At 38.9% G+C, this 19,404-nt stretch overlaps 1 protein-coding gene across 1 annotated transcript in view; it reads right to left on the bottom strand.

Moving 5' to 3' along the window:
* Positions 1-2,081: 2,081 nt before the first annotated feature.
* Positions 2,082-19,404, bottom strand: part of LOC150087631 (O-acyltransferase like protein-like) — a 65,888-nt gene continuing 48,565 nt past the window's right edge. Inside the window, exons 11-15 of the mRNA XM_090369836.1 lie at positions 17,957-18,100; positions 12,289-12,412; positions 5,891-6,065; positions 5,281-5,423; positions 2,082-2,332 (exon numbers count right to left, since the gene is read on the bottom strand). Of these exons, the coding sequence (XP_090225962.1) occupies positions 2,204-2,332; positions 5,281-5,423; positions 5,891-6,065; positions 12,289-12,412; positions 17,957-18,100 (715 nt within the window). The 3' untranslated portion in view covers positions 2,082-2,203. The remainder of the gene's footprint in view (positions 2,333-5,280; positions 5,424-5,890; positions 6,066-12,288; positions 12,413-17,956; positions 18,101-19,404) is intronic.

The raw sequence follows: 19,404 nt of genomic DNA, 5'->3' as shown, positions 1-19,404 counted from the left end.
TTAAGGCTATTCCTGCGAATAGCCTTGAGATCTTCAACAAATTAGGCATCCATCCATCCAGATCACTTTTACGAAGATAAACTCTACAGAAAGAAAACCCTAGAGAACTGTTATCATCTGATGAATCTGTGGTGGACACTTGAACCTGACCAATAATGTCCTACTACAAATAATTTTTTTTGAACTTCAGATTATATGTATAATTTTCTGACTTTTTTATGGTTTCAATCTTTTATTTATAAGTAAAATTCTGTAAATATCCCGGGTCGAGTCCGCATGCTCGTCGTACTCTACCTGTAATCCATTGTACACGTGGTACCTTAGCCTGTAAACCTTTCTGGCCCATAGCCGTCTCGGAGTGGCCAGCGTTTCTTGTTGACAAATAAACTGATAATAATAATAATAAATGATGTTGATAATCTTTATACTTTAAAGAAAGTTCATATAAATTTATTTCTGTACCATAACCGTTACGAAGTAGACGAAATTCATCGCATCCTTTTTCTGATATCATTTCATACTCCAGGTAGATGGATTTCTGAAAGTGCACTCCCCACTTCACACATAAATTAACTTCCCAAGGTAGTTGGGCTATGGAACTTGAATGGGTGTTATTATGATACACGTCCATGATAGTTTTACTGGCCAATGTTAGGTAAAACATCTTCGTTTCGGACTCAAGAATTGTAATATAAGATTATTAATGTTGTTGCAGTAGGGTTTTTTGGATCATCGGCGACAAAGGCCATATTGCTCCTGCTGTCTGTAAATTGAACGTGTTCTGTGGTCGATTTTCTGTTTGCTGGACGAAAATCCACGCTACCCTCTCCTGACTAACTTTTGATTAACTTTTTTGCTGACTAACTCAGCAAAAAATGCCCATAAAAATTCCTCACGTCATCGACGGGTGTCGAACTCAGGATTTTTCCAACCAGTGTGGGGAGGACGGCGATCTTCCCAACTGTGCTACCCACGAGGGCGAATTGCAAAATACCCGCGCCACTTCACCGGTAATGATGACCGCCAACTGTACGCTTCTTAAATACTTTCTCGATCAGATACACGTGTTCTGGAAATTCGTTATCAAATTTAACCTTTTGCATGCGATACTCATGAAACAGCCTTCCATCACCACACCATCTTCCTGGATTTGGCTCTTAATGGTCTGCATTATAGCCATAGCAGCTTTCATGATTAAAAGTAAAACGTTCCAGAAGCTAAGTGTGTAAGGTGATGGCACCCCAAATTATGCAGAGCCGAGCTTGAGTCCTTCTTCAAATGAAAATAATTTTTAACAAAAAAAATTATGTGGTGCCATTTAGCAGTGATGGGAATTGTGGTGTGTGATGCCACAATGAATCTTTGGAGGCATACGGCTATAGCATAGGAGGCACACTTATGAAAATATACCCTCACATTGGAGTGTGTTCTCTGTTACGTAAAAATTACGTTAAAATAAAATGATGGCACGATCTAATAGGAAAGATATGATAGATCTTTTCAGGTATGGTATAGAATTAAAAAACAATGGATGTTCCCAGTTCCAAGGCTCGAAGTATGGTATTGTACTTCCACCTTGGGTGCCTAAAGCATTCTGCGGGGATTCTGGCCAATGGCAGCTCGATCAATTCCCTCGATTTCTTCAGATTGGATGGCCGTGAATTTCTGCCATGCTCGATTTTGTTGGGAATCAGATGATCCACTAGACCAATGAGGCATGGATAAGTCACTCACTGCTGGAACAGTTGCCAACGATCCGTGCCCTGCGGTGGTGCAATAACCTGCTGTAAGTAACATTACCACATAGTTATACTGTAAGCTATAACTTTGAATCGTGTTACATCGTGGGAACACTCTTTTCTGTTCATCTGCTTTCCATAACTTTAAAAAAAAAATGAATTAATTTGAACACACGAATTCTGCAGTTTATTTGCTAAACTCTTTATTGATTAACCACTTTAAACATGTTATTTACCGAATTGTTTGTAAGAAGATGCAATTTTTAGATTTACAGTTGCACTTGAAATTCATAAACAGTTGGGAGTGGTCTACTTTTTATGAAATACTTCCACGTGTTTTGTACACCTAAAAGGTTGAACCCGAGAGACGTGATATTGGTTTCTGCTGCAATCCTCCATTTCAAATACAATTGTCAATTCTTGGAATCTTGCACTACCACCAGGTTCTCTCACAGATATGAGCCTTAGCGTCTTTTAGGACGATTCCCGGTCATCAACATTTTTTTCAGACCGATGGTGGGACCTTCAATAAGAATAGATGCTATGAATGCAGCCAAGAAGCCCAAAATAACAAATGCTCCCCAATAGACCGCCTGCAAACGAAAAATAATTACTTTAATATTTAAAAACAAAAATAAGTTCTTTAAAAGCTAACAAGATAATTTAAAAATTAATATATACCGTAATCTGAAATCAAGTCACACCAGAGATTAGGCAAGATAAGGCAGATTACGAGAAGTCTCTGGCAAAGACTGCTAAGAAAGGAAGCAAAAATTAATTATATAACTGTAGAGAAGGAAGTAGTTGAATCACATTGATCCACCATATACGAATAGATCATGATCTTGCTCAGGTCGTTGACAAAAACTGAATAGATATTTTGCATCAACATTCACACATGAGGAATTTTTTTAGGCACGGGGATGCTGAGAGGAACATAGAGGATAAATTGTTGATGCTAAACATAAAATAGGCACCTGGGATTGAATCTATCCATTTAAATTAAAGGAGGCAGCAAACTAAGTAAGAAACCTGTAAACATGATTATGAGAAAATCTTTGAATTCAAGAGAGGTTCCTATGGACTGTACAATAAAGTCCCTAATTCTCAATTGACTGCAAGAAAGGCCAAGAAAGACGTTAGCACAGCTTATAATGGGATGAATTGATGCCTAACTGTATGATTATGAATCTTCGATCCAAAGAAGGCAAGAAGAGATCACTGAGACTCTTGCCTCCCTCTGTATCTATCTCTGACAAATCCTAATCCTCTGAGGGTAATGTTTCCTGGCAATAGCCCTGAGATCTTCAACAAATTAAGCATCCATCCAGATCAATTTTGCGAAGATAATCTCTACAGAAAGAAAACCCTAGAGAGCTGTTAACAGCCAATGAATCTGTGATGGACACTTGAAGGGTGATACGAGCAATCACAGAGCTGTTAGGTTAACTTCTGTTCCACGGAAAATAGAGTTACTGATTAAAGAAGTGATTCAGGACCATCTAGAAAGGAACGCAGCTATACTTCAGCCCAGCACGAATTTCTTAAGAAGAGATCTTGTCTGACCAATCTAACAAAGGAACTAGATGCGAAACAAAATTTTTATATCAAAATTTTTTAGGCTTTGAATGGATTGAGCAAGCCTGAATGTTAATGGCATTCTTCCACTTGCTGAGACTACACAGATGAGGAGGTATAAATTCAAGTTGAGGAAGGATGGTTGCAGAATAGATGTGCGAAGTTGCCTTCAGACAGCGGGTGGTTGATCGTTGGAGTAAACTTCCACCTGGTGTTGTAGAGGTGGGTAATTTGAATAAATTTAAGGAAAAACTAGAAATGCTATTAGAGGTGACAGACAGGTGATGTAAAAAGACTTTTTTTTTTGTTACTGATGCTTTTGTTTCTGTATTGACAGATAATGCTACTGTGAAATCTACTTTATGGTATTTAGAACATGAGTAGTGGAAAAATGCTGTTTATTCAAACCCCCAACTTCAACTACACAAAATGGTGTGTTTAAGCGCCAAAACAACTAAGACTATGAGGCGTAAATATATTATGTCTATAAAAATGTGTGTTCTGTGGTTTATTTGCCTGTTTGCTAGACGAGAATCGCGAGGTTCTGCCCTCATGGGTAGCACAGTTGGTAGAATCGCACTCCTCCCCACATCGAGTGGAAAAGACCCGAGTTCGAATCCCGTCAATGACATGAGGAATTTTTATGGGTCTTTTTCACAACGTGGTTGAGTTAGTCGGTCGCAGGCGAGGTTAGCATGGTTTGTTTTTTTCTCTCGGTAACTCAGGTTTTCCGTGCAGGAACAGAATATCGACCGCAGAACGAATGACATTTAAGAACAATATATACGGAGCAATATGACATTTGTTGCTTCTACAACCCAACAACAAACAAACAATGCGAGTTTCTGTGAAACCATGCAGTCCTCTTCTGAGACGGCTAACTCGGTTAGTTGTGGAAAAAGCCCTTGAAATTCCTCCTTGTTGAAGGGATTTGAAGCGATCTTCCTCAACCGGTGTGAGGAAGACTGTGCTACCGTGGCGGCACACCAGATGGAAATTAGAATCAAGAATGAAATTCTAAGACTCAATTATCCTTTGGCTGAAAGCAAACATTTTAATATTATTTCAAATTAAATTATTAATATTATAATATAAATGTAATCTAGTATTTCATTATTTATATTATATTATTAGTACAGGATATAATTACATTATTAATTAAATAAATTGATCGGTTCATTTATTTTATTCTGTTCCCTGAAATACATAATGGTATCTCTTTAAGCTCCATATTCTCTTCACTGGAGCCACTTTGTTTGCATTCAAGCTACCACTTTGTTTTTCAGAGAAAACAAATGGGAACTTGAATTTAAATTTAAGTTCCTTTTTGTATTAAGTCTGAAAATGAACCCATGAACAGTTAGTGTTTATTTGAACTCCAACTCATACAACAATTTTTCCTGGAATATTATCAAAAGCTTTACTAAAATGTTATCGCGTGTAGTCAGACTGGCCAATAATGATCTACTGTTGTTTTGCAATGAGCTGTTTAAACCTTTTTTGGTTGAAAACAAGAAATTGGACAAATCTCCATCGACCGCAAGGAATGAATCTTATTCTGCGCCACTCGCTTATTACAGGCTCTCTCAAAAACGAAGAATAATCCACTAATGAAGAACCAATGACTTCTTTCCTCGTGTGATTTTTGCACACTTTAAAAATATCTGCTCTGGAAATTTAATGTCTTGAAATGACAAGGACGATACACTTTTTCTTTTAGGTTGTTCTTTTTAGGAGTTTTTTTAGGATGTCTTAAGAGATTGGGAATTAATATTAATATAAGGATCATTGCTGACTACCTAAACAGTTCTTACCACGAGTCTGGTCATATGTACAAGGCAGGTGGTTTAAGGCTTAAAGGGAGTGAAAGGAAAGAAAGGGAATACGCGAAGTAAGAGTCAAAATAGTTCCTTCTTACATCTGATTCGTTGCACGTGTAAATAGACAGTCCTAGCAGACTTACCACAAGAGAGAAAGTGCAATCGACGGGGGTTTTCACTGTCTTGTAATACCAGCGGATAATAATGGGGTGCACAAGATAAGCGGAGAACGAGAGTCTACTCAGAGGAATCCACATTTTCCACGACAGGAAGTCATTGATGAGACCTGAAAAGAAATTTAAAAAAAATATATAACGTACACATTCTGAAACATATAAAAGAGAGATTCTTTATGATATTACACGTGTGTGAAGAAATAGCAAACATTTTTAAATGATTCGATGCCAAAAAAGAAAAATTTTAAGCTTTTCCCTGCACTGTAAAGCTTCTAATTAAGTGTCATCGTTGGTAAAATAAACTCAAGGGGAATTGATATCCAGTTATGATACGAATCGAAATCAGAACTATAAAAAGAGCGATGCCCTTAAAAGAAAGTTAAAACAAAATACACGCTATGCTGTATTAACAACTCCACCACGTTTCACCTTATTTTAGGTAGTGAGCATTGTACAAGTGGTGGAATTTTTTAAATTAAGTGCATGTTGCGCTGAAAATATTAATTATCACACAGCTCATATATTCTGTAGAAAACAGCTTTCTATCTCTCAGTCCTTAAATGAATCGTTCACTTACCTCCATGTCCAGTGAGACAAGCGAAGATGACCCATCCGACGCAGAGACTCCATGCTGTAGAAAAGAAAGTGATGTAGATGATCCCAGAAGAGCCTGTTGAGCTGATACTCCTGTATACAAAGACAAGGATTAGGTGGAGCAATAGTGCAACTGTCCAGCCAACCGCCTGCTGCCACTGTAGAAACAACAGGAGATGATGCAACACTTTTAGAGATCAACACATTGTAAAATACATTTAATGTCGTGATTGTAATTTTTTCAGGCGAGTTTATTAATAAGAACCGGTATGGTGGAAAATTTTAGAGATATCATATATAATGATTGCCAAATATTGTGTTTTACTAGTAGTTGTGGCCAGCATAGCAGGACAACAGCTATGTAACTTTCCATCTGTTTAGGAAGATCTCGAACTTTGATTGAAAACGTACTCAGTTTGAGGAGTAGCCAAGTTTTCTTGGTGCTGTTCTGCATTCACTGCATTACAACTTATTCAGCTATTTTTCCGGGTCCTTACTACTCTTGGCCTTGCTCAAAAATGGTATTTGATTCGTTTTGACAAAGATCGTTTGAAGAATATTTAAATAGGTACCGCTTGCGCCTACTTGTCTTAAAGGAGAATGCTTGCTAACCTTTGTTTCCGTACAAAATTCTTAATAACAAGGCACAGTCTTTTCCTCCTTTCATTCTAAATTTTCACGTTCTTTTCCGAATGTATTCCACTTTACTGTGAATTTTTATATTCCCTTCTTCTGTTTTCATTTATTTATTTGTTATTACTTATATTTATGCCCTTAATGATGTTTTCTTCGTATTAATATACACTGCCCGACAAAATTAACAGATCAAAATGTTTTTCATAAATATTTTAGTGTCACCGAAGGCGATTATTCATATACAGTAATAGGCATCTTGCCATGCAAATTACGAGTGTCCAATAGAAATCCTTACATAGTCTCACATTATGCAAATTATTCAGGACTATAAAAACACGGGATGGCCCCATCTCCAGTGACAACACAGTCGAAGAAATTAAATTGTCTTGAGAAATATGAATTAAGTCTGTTCATGATCACACTCTTAGTTGCTTCTGCTTATCTGTTAAGCTGTACGGCATAAATTTTGCAGAGATCTTCCTTTTTATCTAAATCGTTATGCAGAATTTGGCGATTTGTCTCCTTATTCGTACTCAGCTCATGAGCCATCGTTCTGAGCGTCAAATGACGATCTCTTGTCACAGTTTTCCGAACTTTTACAACTCTGCCCTCATTTCGATAGGATGACGGATACCCACTTCTTGGGCCATCGCGAACATCCTCACGTCCGTTTTTCAACCGCTTTTACCATTCAACACACTGGTATTACTTTACGTTTCATCACCTAAACAGTCTCTAATATTGCGAGTGTTTCTGTTGCAGATTTTCTCAGTTTAAAGAAAAATTTGGTATTCGTTCGTTGCTCCATTGCAAAATCTGTACAACCATTTGTTGGAGAAAGTTTGAACTACAACATACTACTTCCATTTATTTTCAAATTCATCGAACAGATCGAAAAATGACCATTCTGGGAACTTTATTGCCATGTGGTTGCTACCCAACATATCATCCCCTAATTTGAATAATTCAGCTGTTTAATCAAACCTACTTTGTACATAGCCACATTGCTTGCTCTGAAAACCTTTTATATTGTGTATTTTGATGGAAAAAGATTGTTAGTAGGGATAACCTACTCGCCTGATTAAGAGGACTTCCCCCTCATTGTGATCTTAATATTATTAGTATCAGGATAACTATCCCCTTCATGGGGCTGAATTTTGTCGGGCTCCTGATTTAACAATAGTAAAGACACATGTACAAGAAAGCAAGCTAATATAGCATAAACAAAAAAAAAAAAAAAACCTCTAATTTCACCCATCCACTCGCTCCAAACATTTGTCTAGTTCTGCCTTGAATCTATTTAAGCTATCAACTCCTACAACGACAGATGGAAGTTTGTTCCAGCAATCATCCACACACTGGCTAAAGGCAAACTTCCGCACAACTATTCTACAACAGTCTTGCTCAGAATAATCGCCTGAGAGGGCGATTATTCTGAGCAAGAGGAAGAATCCCATCAGCATTGCCATGCTGAAACCATTCAAGGCTTTACACACCTCAATCAGATCACCTCACAGATGTCTAGTCTCCAGACACTGTAATTTGCAAAACGTAATCCTTTCTTCGTTAGAGCAACCCTTTGTTCCATTCACTCATCTTATTGCTCTCTCTACTCGTTTCAACAGCTCTACATCCTTCTTAAAATGAGGCCTCCAGACCTGTACACTCAACGTATGACATGACCAGTGCCTTATACAAGGGGATAATTACCTCCTTATCCCTGCTGGAAAAATTCCTGTATATCATTGACAAGACACCATGAGCTACTTTTGCAGTCTATCAGTACTGCTCAGAAAAGTTCATATCTGCTTGCACAATTACCCCAGGTCCTTTTCATTCTCTACCACTGTCAGTGTACTACCACAGAGTTGATACGTTACTGTGGCGTTACGGTTTCCCATGTGCAGTATTCTACATTTGTCAATGTTAAACTTCATTTGCCACCTCTCAGCCCATCTGCTCAACTTTTCTAGATCCTGCTGTAGCATCGTACTGTCGTTAGTTTTCTTAACAACCCTGCCAACCTTCGTACCGTCTGTAAACTTGGACATTAAGCCTGATATATCATCATCAATATCATTTATAAATAAAGAAAACAACAATGGATCCAACACTGAACCTTGAGGAACTCCACTAATAACATTAGTCGATGAAGAGCAGTGGCCATTTATTACCACTCTCTGTCTTCTCCCACTCAACCATCCCTTTATCCATAGCAGCAATTTGTCTCCAATGCCACATTGCTCCAATTAGTGCAGCAGTCTTCCATGTGCAACAGTATCAAAAGTCTTTCTAAGATATATATGATATCAAAGTTATTCCATGCATCCACTTCCTTTGTGACCACGTCATAGAATTGCTGTGTCCGTGCTATAATTGAAGTCTTGTCTAGGTGATCCTGCAATGCTTCTTTAACCAGTGCCTCCATTAATTGGCGCCTCCGTAGCCAGGTGGGAAGGAGCAGCAGTGCGTAGCACAAGCTTCTTGATTAGACCGGGGTTCCAGCCCGTCACCACCAAATACGGAGGATACAGAAAGGTCAGGGAATGACCACTGCATATCCCGGAGCAATATGGCCTTAGTTGCCAATGCTACTAAAATCCAAATAACAAACAAACAAACAAACCTCCAATAATTTCCCTGGAACAGGTCTATAATTACTTGTATCGCCTTTTGATCCTTCTTTGTGAATTGGGGTTACATCTGCACGTCGCCTGAGTCCAAGGAAGTTCTCATAATTTTGGCTAAGGGTTTGCTTACTTCATTTGCTGCCTCCTTTAATATAACTGGATAGATCTCATCCACCCCGGGTGCCTTTTTAATGTTTATCTTCAACAATTTCTCCTCCACTTTCCCCTAAGTTATTACAAAATCATCTAGCTCACTGCTAGAGTTTAATTCACTTCTGGCATCTGGCATTCCCCCTCTCTGCATAACCTCTCATGCGTGAATGTAGACCCAAAATACTCATTTAGTTTGTTAGCTACCTGAGCGAGATCATCAACAATTGAACCATCGATATCCAGGGTACCAATCTGATTCATCCCATTCCTTCTCCAGTTTACATAAGTAAAGAACTCTTTGCTGTTTTTCTTTGCATCCTTTGCCAAAGATTTCTCGTAATCTGCCTTTGCCTGCCTAATCTCCATTGTGACTTGGTTACAGACTAGATGTCTCATTAGTTCATCTGACATGCATTTAGGCCTAAACCTTGAACAATATTTCTCAGTTGGTATGAAAAGCCTAGTAGCTTCTAAGATAAGTTCTTTGAATGCTTCCCATTTTGAATTTTATTTTGGTAACATCATCAGTTGGTCCCACCGCATAGAATTTAAATACTGTCTCAGACCTCCGTAGTCGCCTTTACGAATGCAAAAACCCTTCCCTTTTTCCCTGATGGTAGTTACCTCTTTGAGTAAATCCCACTTCAACACACTTAGTGGTTCCTTTATCTGATTTATGTACAGAGACTAGGCATCTTGGTACCATTTGTCGTAATCCGATGAAACGAGATGTAATCCTTTGGTTAAGGATTGCTGGCAGCCTGGCTGGGTGCTAGATTTAGGCTATCTGTTAAAGACAGATGATAATACGAGTATGGTTGTTATCTATCTCTTTGTGGCGTGGACGGGTACCGCGGAAAGTTGAATTGATGTTTAGGAGACGTCCTACGTAAAACACAACACATGTCTAGCACAACGCAGTTCAGTTCTGAGTTCGGCTACTGCTGAAATCAACTTTTGATTTGGAATTCACAATTCATTCGAAGAAAGTTAAATTGAAGACACAATCACAATACTAAACCATCTTATGCCGAAAAAAAGTTCACCTAAAACGGAATTACCACAAGACACGTGCAAGACCATTTGAATAATAGTTTACTCGTCCCAACTATTCAAAGAAGCACCGAGAACCACCCTCATACTATTTTGGAAACAAAATGCTTTTGTTAACACGGTCATCTGATGAGAAATGCGTGCTAAGGCAACCAAACGAATCTCACAGAAAACGGCAAACTATGTTTTTCTCTGTCCAGTTTCGAATATCACTTTGAATTTTAGTTCCACATAGAAATACTTCAACTCATTCACTGCACCACTGATAAAGAATATCCGGGTGTGTTTTAATTTATTGGTTTTGCGGGGAACTTGAAGCGTTCGCCTCCCATGAAATTAATTAGCAGGCTCTCTAGCCGTTTTGTAAAGAGCACCAAGTAAGATACAGTTGTTTTTGAAAGCAGAAGTGTATTTTTGGTGGTGGTGGTGGTGGTGGTAACTTATTTAACAGGAAAGAAGTTTTTTAGAAGGTGAATAGCACTGAATCTCTATTAGAGATTTGCTATTTTGCTCATGCTATTTTGGAAACAAAATAGCATGAGGGTGGTTCTCGGTACTTCTTTGAATAGTTGGGACGAATAAACTATTATAATTAATATTAGCGATCAAACGTTTCTCAGCCTGCAGGTTCTTTCATGAAGCTTTAAGTGACCCAAGGCATGGCGGTTAAACTGCGATGGTCATAAACATTGATTACAACTCTCAGTAATTTTTTTAACCATATAAAAATAAGCCAAAAGCCACGCAGCTCTGTGTGTATGTACTAATCTTCGCCACTGAGGTCCCACAATGCAAGTCCCAGAAATTTGTGGGACTTACATTGCTCAAAGGAAATGTTTTTTCATCTTTCTTATCGACCATTAGAGATGTAGTACTTCTGGATTTCCTCTTTCTGTTATTTGCTTCAGTCCTTATGACGTCTGTTTCTTAGTTCCAAACTACGTTTCATTTTTGTGTGTCAGCCCTAAATTTACATATGACAATGCCGGGACTTTGGTACGAAAGTTCGTGTTTAATAACAACGGCAACAACACCCATTTTTCTACGGTGGATGGATCTCAAAGCAGAAGCTGATACACGTCCGACGTCCTCTCACTGTTAAAAAGTTCATCACCTCCATGATCTACCCCGCCATTCTCTATGGTGCAGAAATATGGGCCTCTGCTGCACCTACAAACCTCAAGCGGGTGTACACCGCTGAATACTGGTGACTGAAATGGGCCAATAACAAGCCTCGGCTACCTCCCGCTACCACAACCACCACGATGGCACAAGCGCTCGACATCCCGAGGATGAAGTTCCTGATTGTGGAAAAGAGGCTGGTCTTCACAGCCAAACTCATCACGGGCCAGATATCATCTCCAAATATTTGGAACGCTTGCTCTTGGAGGATTCCACGGCCAAGCCTAAGGTCGGTACCAGCACTTGTGGCTCACCACAACAGGCTTATACTCACTGAGAGATTTCTTCCGAAGCAGATGCTCGCCGTCTTGAACCGTGTGGACGCCGACATCGACAGGATAATAAGTAATAAGCAGGACAGGCACAACTTTATCGAAGCCCTTGAACCCTGAATCACTGCCAAGTTGTATTTGTTTTTCTGTATTTGTGTTCAGCTTTGTGTTTCTATGCTGTATTTGTAATTCTTTTTGCTTTTGTAATCTGTATTTTGTAGCCTTTTTTTATGTGTTCGCTGTATTTTGTAGCATTTTGTATTTGTACGCTGTATATATTCTACTTTTCTCTAACTGCTATATGTGAACCCCTGGCGGTCGTCGCTGTGATGGGATATTATGCTGTAACTTTCCTTCACAATAAAGATTTATTTATTCATTTATAGCATGAATATTACGCTAATTTTAACTGAAACATGATTTATGTCATGCAGAATACTCCAGTTTTTACTTACCCGCTTCAGGAACTTCTCTTTGGTATTCGTTCTGTAGAGCATGTAGCCTGTTACCATGCCTATAAAGTAGGTTGTTATCCTATAGTAGGGCTTTGTGTAGATGAGGTCAAAATACTGGTTCTGCCTTTAACAAACCACTAATAATTAATGGCAATAATTTACTAGTACACAGTAGATGCTAATTATATGTAATTCGAAAATATATTGTTATACATAGTTAATTTTACGATTAATTTTTAATAAATGTGTTCACAAGGTCAGTATTCAGGTAATCACAGGATTAAAAGTGATATGATGCTAGAGAAAGAAACCATAAAAAAGAAACCATAAACCATGAATTCATCGTAGTCAACACAGTGCTGAAGATCACCATTTTTACCACACACACTCTGGACATGGTCTGGGTTCGAATCTCATCTCGATAGGACAATCGTCTATACTCGTAATTTAAATTGTGGCGACAGTTGCATGGTTTATTTCGTTAATCCTGAAAATCTGGATTTTTTTTGTCCATCGAAAGGGAGAAACCGACCAGAAAATTTGCTTGACGCATGCTCAAATTCGGGTATACATCAAGCGATGGGACCATTCTGGATCACCGTCAATGTGGTTTAGGGGGAAGTTTAAGGTAGTGCCTTCAGCAGAAAAGTTAATGGAGCCTGTTTTCTTGAGTTCTCATGGCGCTCCGAGACATTTTCAAAAGCCTGGCGATACCCCTCATCGCACTGCGCACTCCAAAAATAACTTACAATCCAATTCACAGAAAATAGCCTTAACCTGATTGCGCAGTTTACTGATGATATTCTTGAATGTGACAAACGTTCTTCCTGACGATGCGGAAATTGAAAGCGATGGACATCAATTACGATTGCAATCGCGAGGACACCAGCTAACGTGATGCAGAGTCACGATATAAGTATTGTGAGTGTCTCTCTTTCGCTGTTAGGTGTCTTCTACAGCCAGTTTGCACGTTTGCAGCCGGAAAATTTCATTTTATATTGATAGTATTCGCCACACAATGAAAGGAAGGCAGTGTCTTTTGGTGATCAAGAAAAAAATACAAAGAAAACAAACCCACTGTCCTATTTGTTCGCTCTTCCACAGGTACCGATCCAGTAAGAATTTGCATTTTCTCAAACCGACTGATTCAATTGTTCATGAAGTCAACTTGTTCCAAAGAGCAACAACTCCATGTCAAAAGAAAACTTCCTACAATCCAGTCTATAATTTTTCCCTTTAGTTTGAATATATGCTTCCCGTTGTTCTATTGTAACATAATCTTTGGATGAAAAATTTGGAAACTCGAATTTTTTCATCCAGCAAACAGGCAAATCGATCAGAGGACACGAACATAATACACTTGGGCAGACGAACGACGTTCCAGGTGGCCCTAGTGTGACATTTATTTTAGTCAAGATCCTAACTGGATTAACCTCAGAATAAAACATCTTGATGTATTGCAGCTAGCTAAGGAATTTCCCAACCAGTTTGTAATTTTAATCTCCCTCGAATAATTTAAATTTTTTATCATTTTATGGCTATGATTTATCATTTCAGAGCGCCTGGTTTTATACAGTGTCTACTGCCAAAATTATAGTAAATTCAGAAAGCTACATAGATGCTTTTAATGATGTCACGAGGAATTTTTACGCGCTTTTAAACAATGTGGCCGAGTTAGCCAGTTTCAAGTGGTGTTGCCTAATTCAAACTCCTGAAACTCGGGTTTTTCGTTCAGAAAACGGTTAAATTACCACAGAAGACACTCTGTTTCCCAACACAGTATACTTAGCCCTCACAGTTTTAGTTTTTATGCAGCACTTAATGCATACATACATACATAATTTGAATTAATAGGGATGTTAATCATAAAGAAGCACAAAGAAGATGATGGGATGTAAGAGTGGTAAAAAATGACATATTAGGGCCGCCGTCATCTGCCCATGTGTAATATGTCCATAAATTGCGTGTGTTCTCTGGTCTGTTTGTCCATTTTGCTAGACGAAAAAGTTGAGTTTCCCTGAGTGAAAAGAAGAGAGAGAGAGAAACAACAATGCCACCGTAGTCTGAGACCGACTAACTCAGCCATGTTAAAGAAAAGGTCCATAAAAATTCCTCTTATCATCGACAGGATTGGAACTCGAGTCTTTTCCACTTGGTGTGGAGAGGACGATGATTATACCAACTCTGCTACCGACGAGGGCACAGACAGAAAGGGCGAATAAATGCGAGCACCTTTTTATGTGGGTGCTCACCTGGCCCCTTATTGAAATTCATTATAAGACTCAAAAGTTTAAATCGAATCGATCATTGCTCTCTAAATCAGCATGTTAAGGAAATAGGTGAAATAACGTTCTGGACCAGATCACCATGCGTGATCCTAATAGTATAATAGCGTTGATAGGTACGTGAACCCATAGACGATTGATCATGGAGCGCTAAGTGAATGATTGAGTGTGAAGTTCCAGTCATTTTTAGTTTTGAATGGACATTGGACTATGGTAGCCTAAGTTGAAAAATGGCGTTTGTCAAGTGGGAAGACAACCTGACTTCATTGATAGGGAAGATACAGATGCAGTGATTAATACAGAGTTATCTAGACGTCATCGTAAAGGGAAAATTATAATTAACTAACCGGATAAATTATTATCTGCATTAACTATTATGACAATGTATCTCATCAGTAGGATGTGAGAAATAACTACATTGCTTATTTAGACCTTAGCAAAGCATCTGACTCGGTCCCAGATGAGAGATGGGATCAGATCTAAGATCCCTAGATGTATTACGAGATGTCTACACGACACGGAGCAAATGGTTGTACTTCATGGTTACTCTTTAGAGGTATGGTTAAAATTGAGATTCTCCTCAGGGATCGGAATTTGTCTCTAGTTTTTCTGATTTTCTTAAATGACATTGTCAACCTGAAGCAATATTACCTCGGGATGACTTGGGTAAACTTTGGAAATAGTCACATAAAGGTTTTACGCGTGGGAAATAATCCCAAAATAGCTATATACTTAGAGGAATCATATTAAAAACGGTAGCAGAAGAAGGAGATTTAGGGTCAGGTAAAAGCAATCTTGAAATTCTCTGCCCAATGCTGACATGAGTCAAATAGGGTAAATGGTGTCCTTTTGATGATTTATCCTATAACTGCTTGTAATGTATTTGGAGAGTAGAATTCCGCAATTTACTTTCGATATGATTGAGTCTACAAGGCTAGAAAGTGAAATATAAGCATTGATACTAGAATCAGGAGGTATACAGTAACCAGAAAAAATATAGATGGGGAGCAAAGTTTTCCTTCCGTTTGTTGGTGTATCTAAAACTTATGGATTTCTCGCACAATACGGCCAGTCCTAACACAAATACCCCGGCAAAGAAATAATGTTCTAATATCCTAAATTAACAGAAGAAAATGTTTTCCATGAATATTTCATTGTGAACGATGTCGCCGAAGGCAAATATTTGATATAATAGGCATCTTGGAATGCAAATTCCGAATATCCAATAGAAAAATCGATCTACAACCCTAGAGAACCACATATTATGAAAATTATTCATGCCTATAAAAACACAGGTTGAACGACTTCACGCCATTCCCGATTTTTGGTTTGCTCAGTAAGAAAGCCACCTTTCCAGTACTCAGGATGGCAAGCCATTGTCGATTATATAATTTTTTGAGATGACAGACCGTTGGATGCCATGAAGGTGGGCAAACTCAGGCGGGAACACATTAGCTTAATGTGTCACACAGTGTCGTCTTGGCAATATGGATGCAGTCTCAGTCTATGCGGGTCGCCCAGTTGTATCGGCACGGCCCTCCCCACACCAGGTGGAAAAGGCACTGGTTCTAATCCCGTCGATGACGCGAGGAACTTTAATGGGCTTTTTTCTCACTGAGGTTGAGTTAGTCGATCTGAGGCATAAAGAGCAAAGTTTTTTCTCCCAGAAACTGGGGTTTTTTCGTCTAGAAAAACAGACAAATCGACCAGGGAACACACGGAATTTACACACACAAATACCGGTTAATATAATCAATTACGGGTAACCTTAATATAATAATTTGATTTTTTTCAAGCAATTTCACGAGATGGGAACCATTACAAGAAGAGTTGGCCAAGGTCACCCGATGGCTACGTTAACCAGAACAGACTGCTATCTGGCTCTAACAGCAAGACGGAACCCTACGATGTACTGTCATCAACTGTCTCTTGAGGTTGCTGCGACCAGAGGCGAAAATATTTCCACCCGGACTGTGTTGAGAAGGCTCGATTCAAGTGGACGCTACGCAAGGAAGCCACCGCAAAGCTCGTCGAAACTGGTGCCATGAACATGTGACTAGGAGTCATGACAAATGTGGTACAGTTCTATTCTTCCATGAGTTCCGTTTTAGCCTATAAAGAGATTCTAGACGTTATTTCTTGTGGAGACAACGAGGAATGCGGTTCCATCCTTCCAACATCAGAGAAAGGGACACGTACGGAGGCGGGGTTCTCCCGTTGGAGCGAAATAATGATCAACGGCCTCACCCCTCTTCACGTTTCTGATAACGTCTGTAACTGCATAGTGGTACCGAGAACAGATCCGAGAACCCTTTGTGCGACTTTTTAGGGGTACGGTTGAGGCAGATTTTTTTTTTTTTTTTTTCATGCACACAACGCCATTGCACATGGAGCTCAAGTAGTGGAAGAATATTTTGAAACTGAAGATATCCAACGGCTGTCATAGCCAGCACGATCGTCAAACTTAAATCCGATCGAACATATGTGGGATGCTCTGGGCGTTTCATTGCACGCGGATAGCCAACTGTTTAGTCATTTTGTGAACTAAGGTGTGCGCTGGTGAAAGAATGGGATTTCTTGTCACACAATCTTATAGACGCCCATACATCGCGCATGGTGCACTGCTGTCAGGTCGGTATAGCTGTTGGAGGGAGATCAGAAGCTGTACTGATATCATGTGACATAATTTCAAGCATTTTGAATCGACGTGTATAATGTGATCTTTTTGGTAATTGATGTACTTGCGAGCTCCACGTTTCCTACGCATTCCGTTAATTTTTTTCAGCAGTGTATTTTCAGTAAAGTTTTATTTTATACTTTTATGTTTCGTCCCTAGTGGGAAGATTTGTTTCAGTGTAGCCGAGTGGGCAGGAGCGGGTGTGCAGTAGCACACGCTCTTTGAGTAGACCGGGGTTCAAACCCCTGACTGCTGAATACGGTCGATCTACCAACCCGCACTGGACCAGCGTTGCAGATTATGGTCCATTTCCCTCAACATGAATTGTTGAGGAGGCTTCCATCCTGCCGTGGGTTGATAATGGCTGCACTTTACTTTTTATTGCTGACGCACAAGGTCTTTTTGCTATTATTCCTGGTCAACATTCCAGAAATCTGGTAAGTTAGCCATGGAATCACTGCCTTCAGTGTTATGGACTCATGGCAGTGATTGTGCAAAATTTATAATTTTGATTTACTACCATATTAGATAAATCAACAAATTATATTGCATAATGCCGAGATTTTTTTAATTAATGGACCTCAATCTGTTATTTCTAGTGATCGTAATACTTTTAATGAAACCAATAACCACTGCATGATCACTGCTGGTCATTAAAAAAATATTCATTGGGTATTTATTTCTTAATTTATAATCAAAATCTTACTTTTTCATGTACTCTTCTAAATTCATGTTTGGTGCAAGCCCAACTGCATAAGGACGGAGACCATGCAGTATACTCAAGGCAGCAATGGTGGTCGAACTAGCGATTGCAATTACGATCATGACCAAAAAGACTATTGCGCTTTTCCTGTGAATAAAATACAGAACCACTTAAATTTCACTTTGTGCAGTGAAAGAAGTAATTATAAAGAACTAACTTTTCATCTCCAATAGAAATATAATTGTTCAAAGATTCAAGACAATTGTATTTATGAAAAATTTTCTGTTTAAGACATCTGGGATATTTTCATATCACGGCGACAGGCATTAGAAGAATAAACATATAAAAATAAGTTGCGTTTGTATTCTAGGACGCATAATATCAATGAGAACATTTAATACAAATACTATTTGGTGATCGACCATTCCTCCACGTAGTGGATTTATTTCAAAGAAGGTCAATATTTTAACATGGTATGATTATGATTTGAATTAGAATCCCAAGCACGAGAGGTATTAGAACCTCTATTTAATTTGTTTATTTATTTAGTTTTATTTTATTTATTTATGTGAGTGATTCTCTCCCTGTCTTGAACCACCAGGGATTTCCTTTCATCCACTGGTTTCACACTACCTCCGGTGGATCGGAATCTCTGCAGACCGCGTGTGATTCTTCTGGACTTCGCCCTCCTTCCCGTGATTATGGTTGAGTACCCTGGTGTAGATGTCCAGGTGATTGCTACTGCGGGCTACCAAGAAGACAAAACAGCACAACAACATAACATATATTCCTTACATAGCTAGCCTTTTTTACTGAGTACTGTATCTCGACAATGGTACGAGGCGGAGTTGAACTAATGTTCTAAGTGCCACCCTAACAAATACACATATACATATGCCTACCCATAGTAAGGACCTGAGTCCGAATCCCATCAATGACGCCAGGAATTTCTATGGGACTTTGGTAGTCTAGGTGGGCAAGGGGAGAAAAAAAGAGGAGCAATCAGGTGCTTCATCCCAGACATATGCTACTTGACTACACATACTACAGATTCTTCTTCTTCTTTTTTTTTTCTTTTTTATGAGAATCCCAAGCACGAGAGGTATTAGAACCTATAGTAATTAGTACCATGCATAGGTTGAAGATTGAGAAGGTGAAAGACGATACTTGTGCACATTACACTTGAATTTCTGTAGATTGTAATTTCAGAAGATACGTGTTGAGGGGGGGGAGGTTGTTTCAGAAAACGGAAGGTATTCAGAAGATAGACAATTGAGAAGAACAGTGCCAAGGGCACTGTTCTTCTGAATTGTCTATCTTCCGAATCTGTAGAAAGGGCATGCAGTAGAAACAGAACTTCTGTGAGACAGAGTGGTGATACTTTGTCAGAGATGAGTCATTTATTACTCTAACTGCAACAGTGAAGAAATAAAATGCATATCAGCATTTTG

The sequence above is a fragment of the Mastigoproctus giganteus genome, chromosome 3, assembly GCF_048544385.1.
Source record: "Mastigoproctus giganteus isolate SK-2022 chromosome 3, ASM4854438v1, whole genome shotgun sequence".
Taxonomy (NCBI): Eukaryota; Metazoa; Arthropoda; class Arachnida; order Uropygi; family Thelyphonidae; genus Mastigoproctus; species Mastigoproctus giganteus.
The sequence above is the reverse complement of the archived record's forward strand: the minus strand, read 5'-3'. Positions and strand labels throughout refer to the sequence as shown.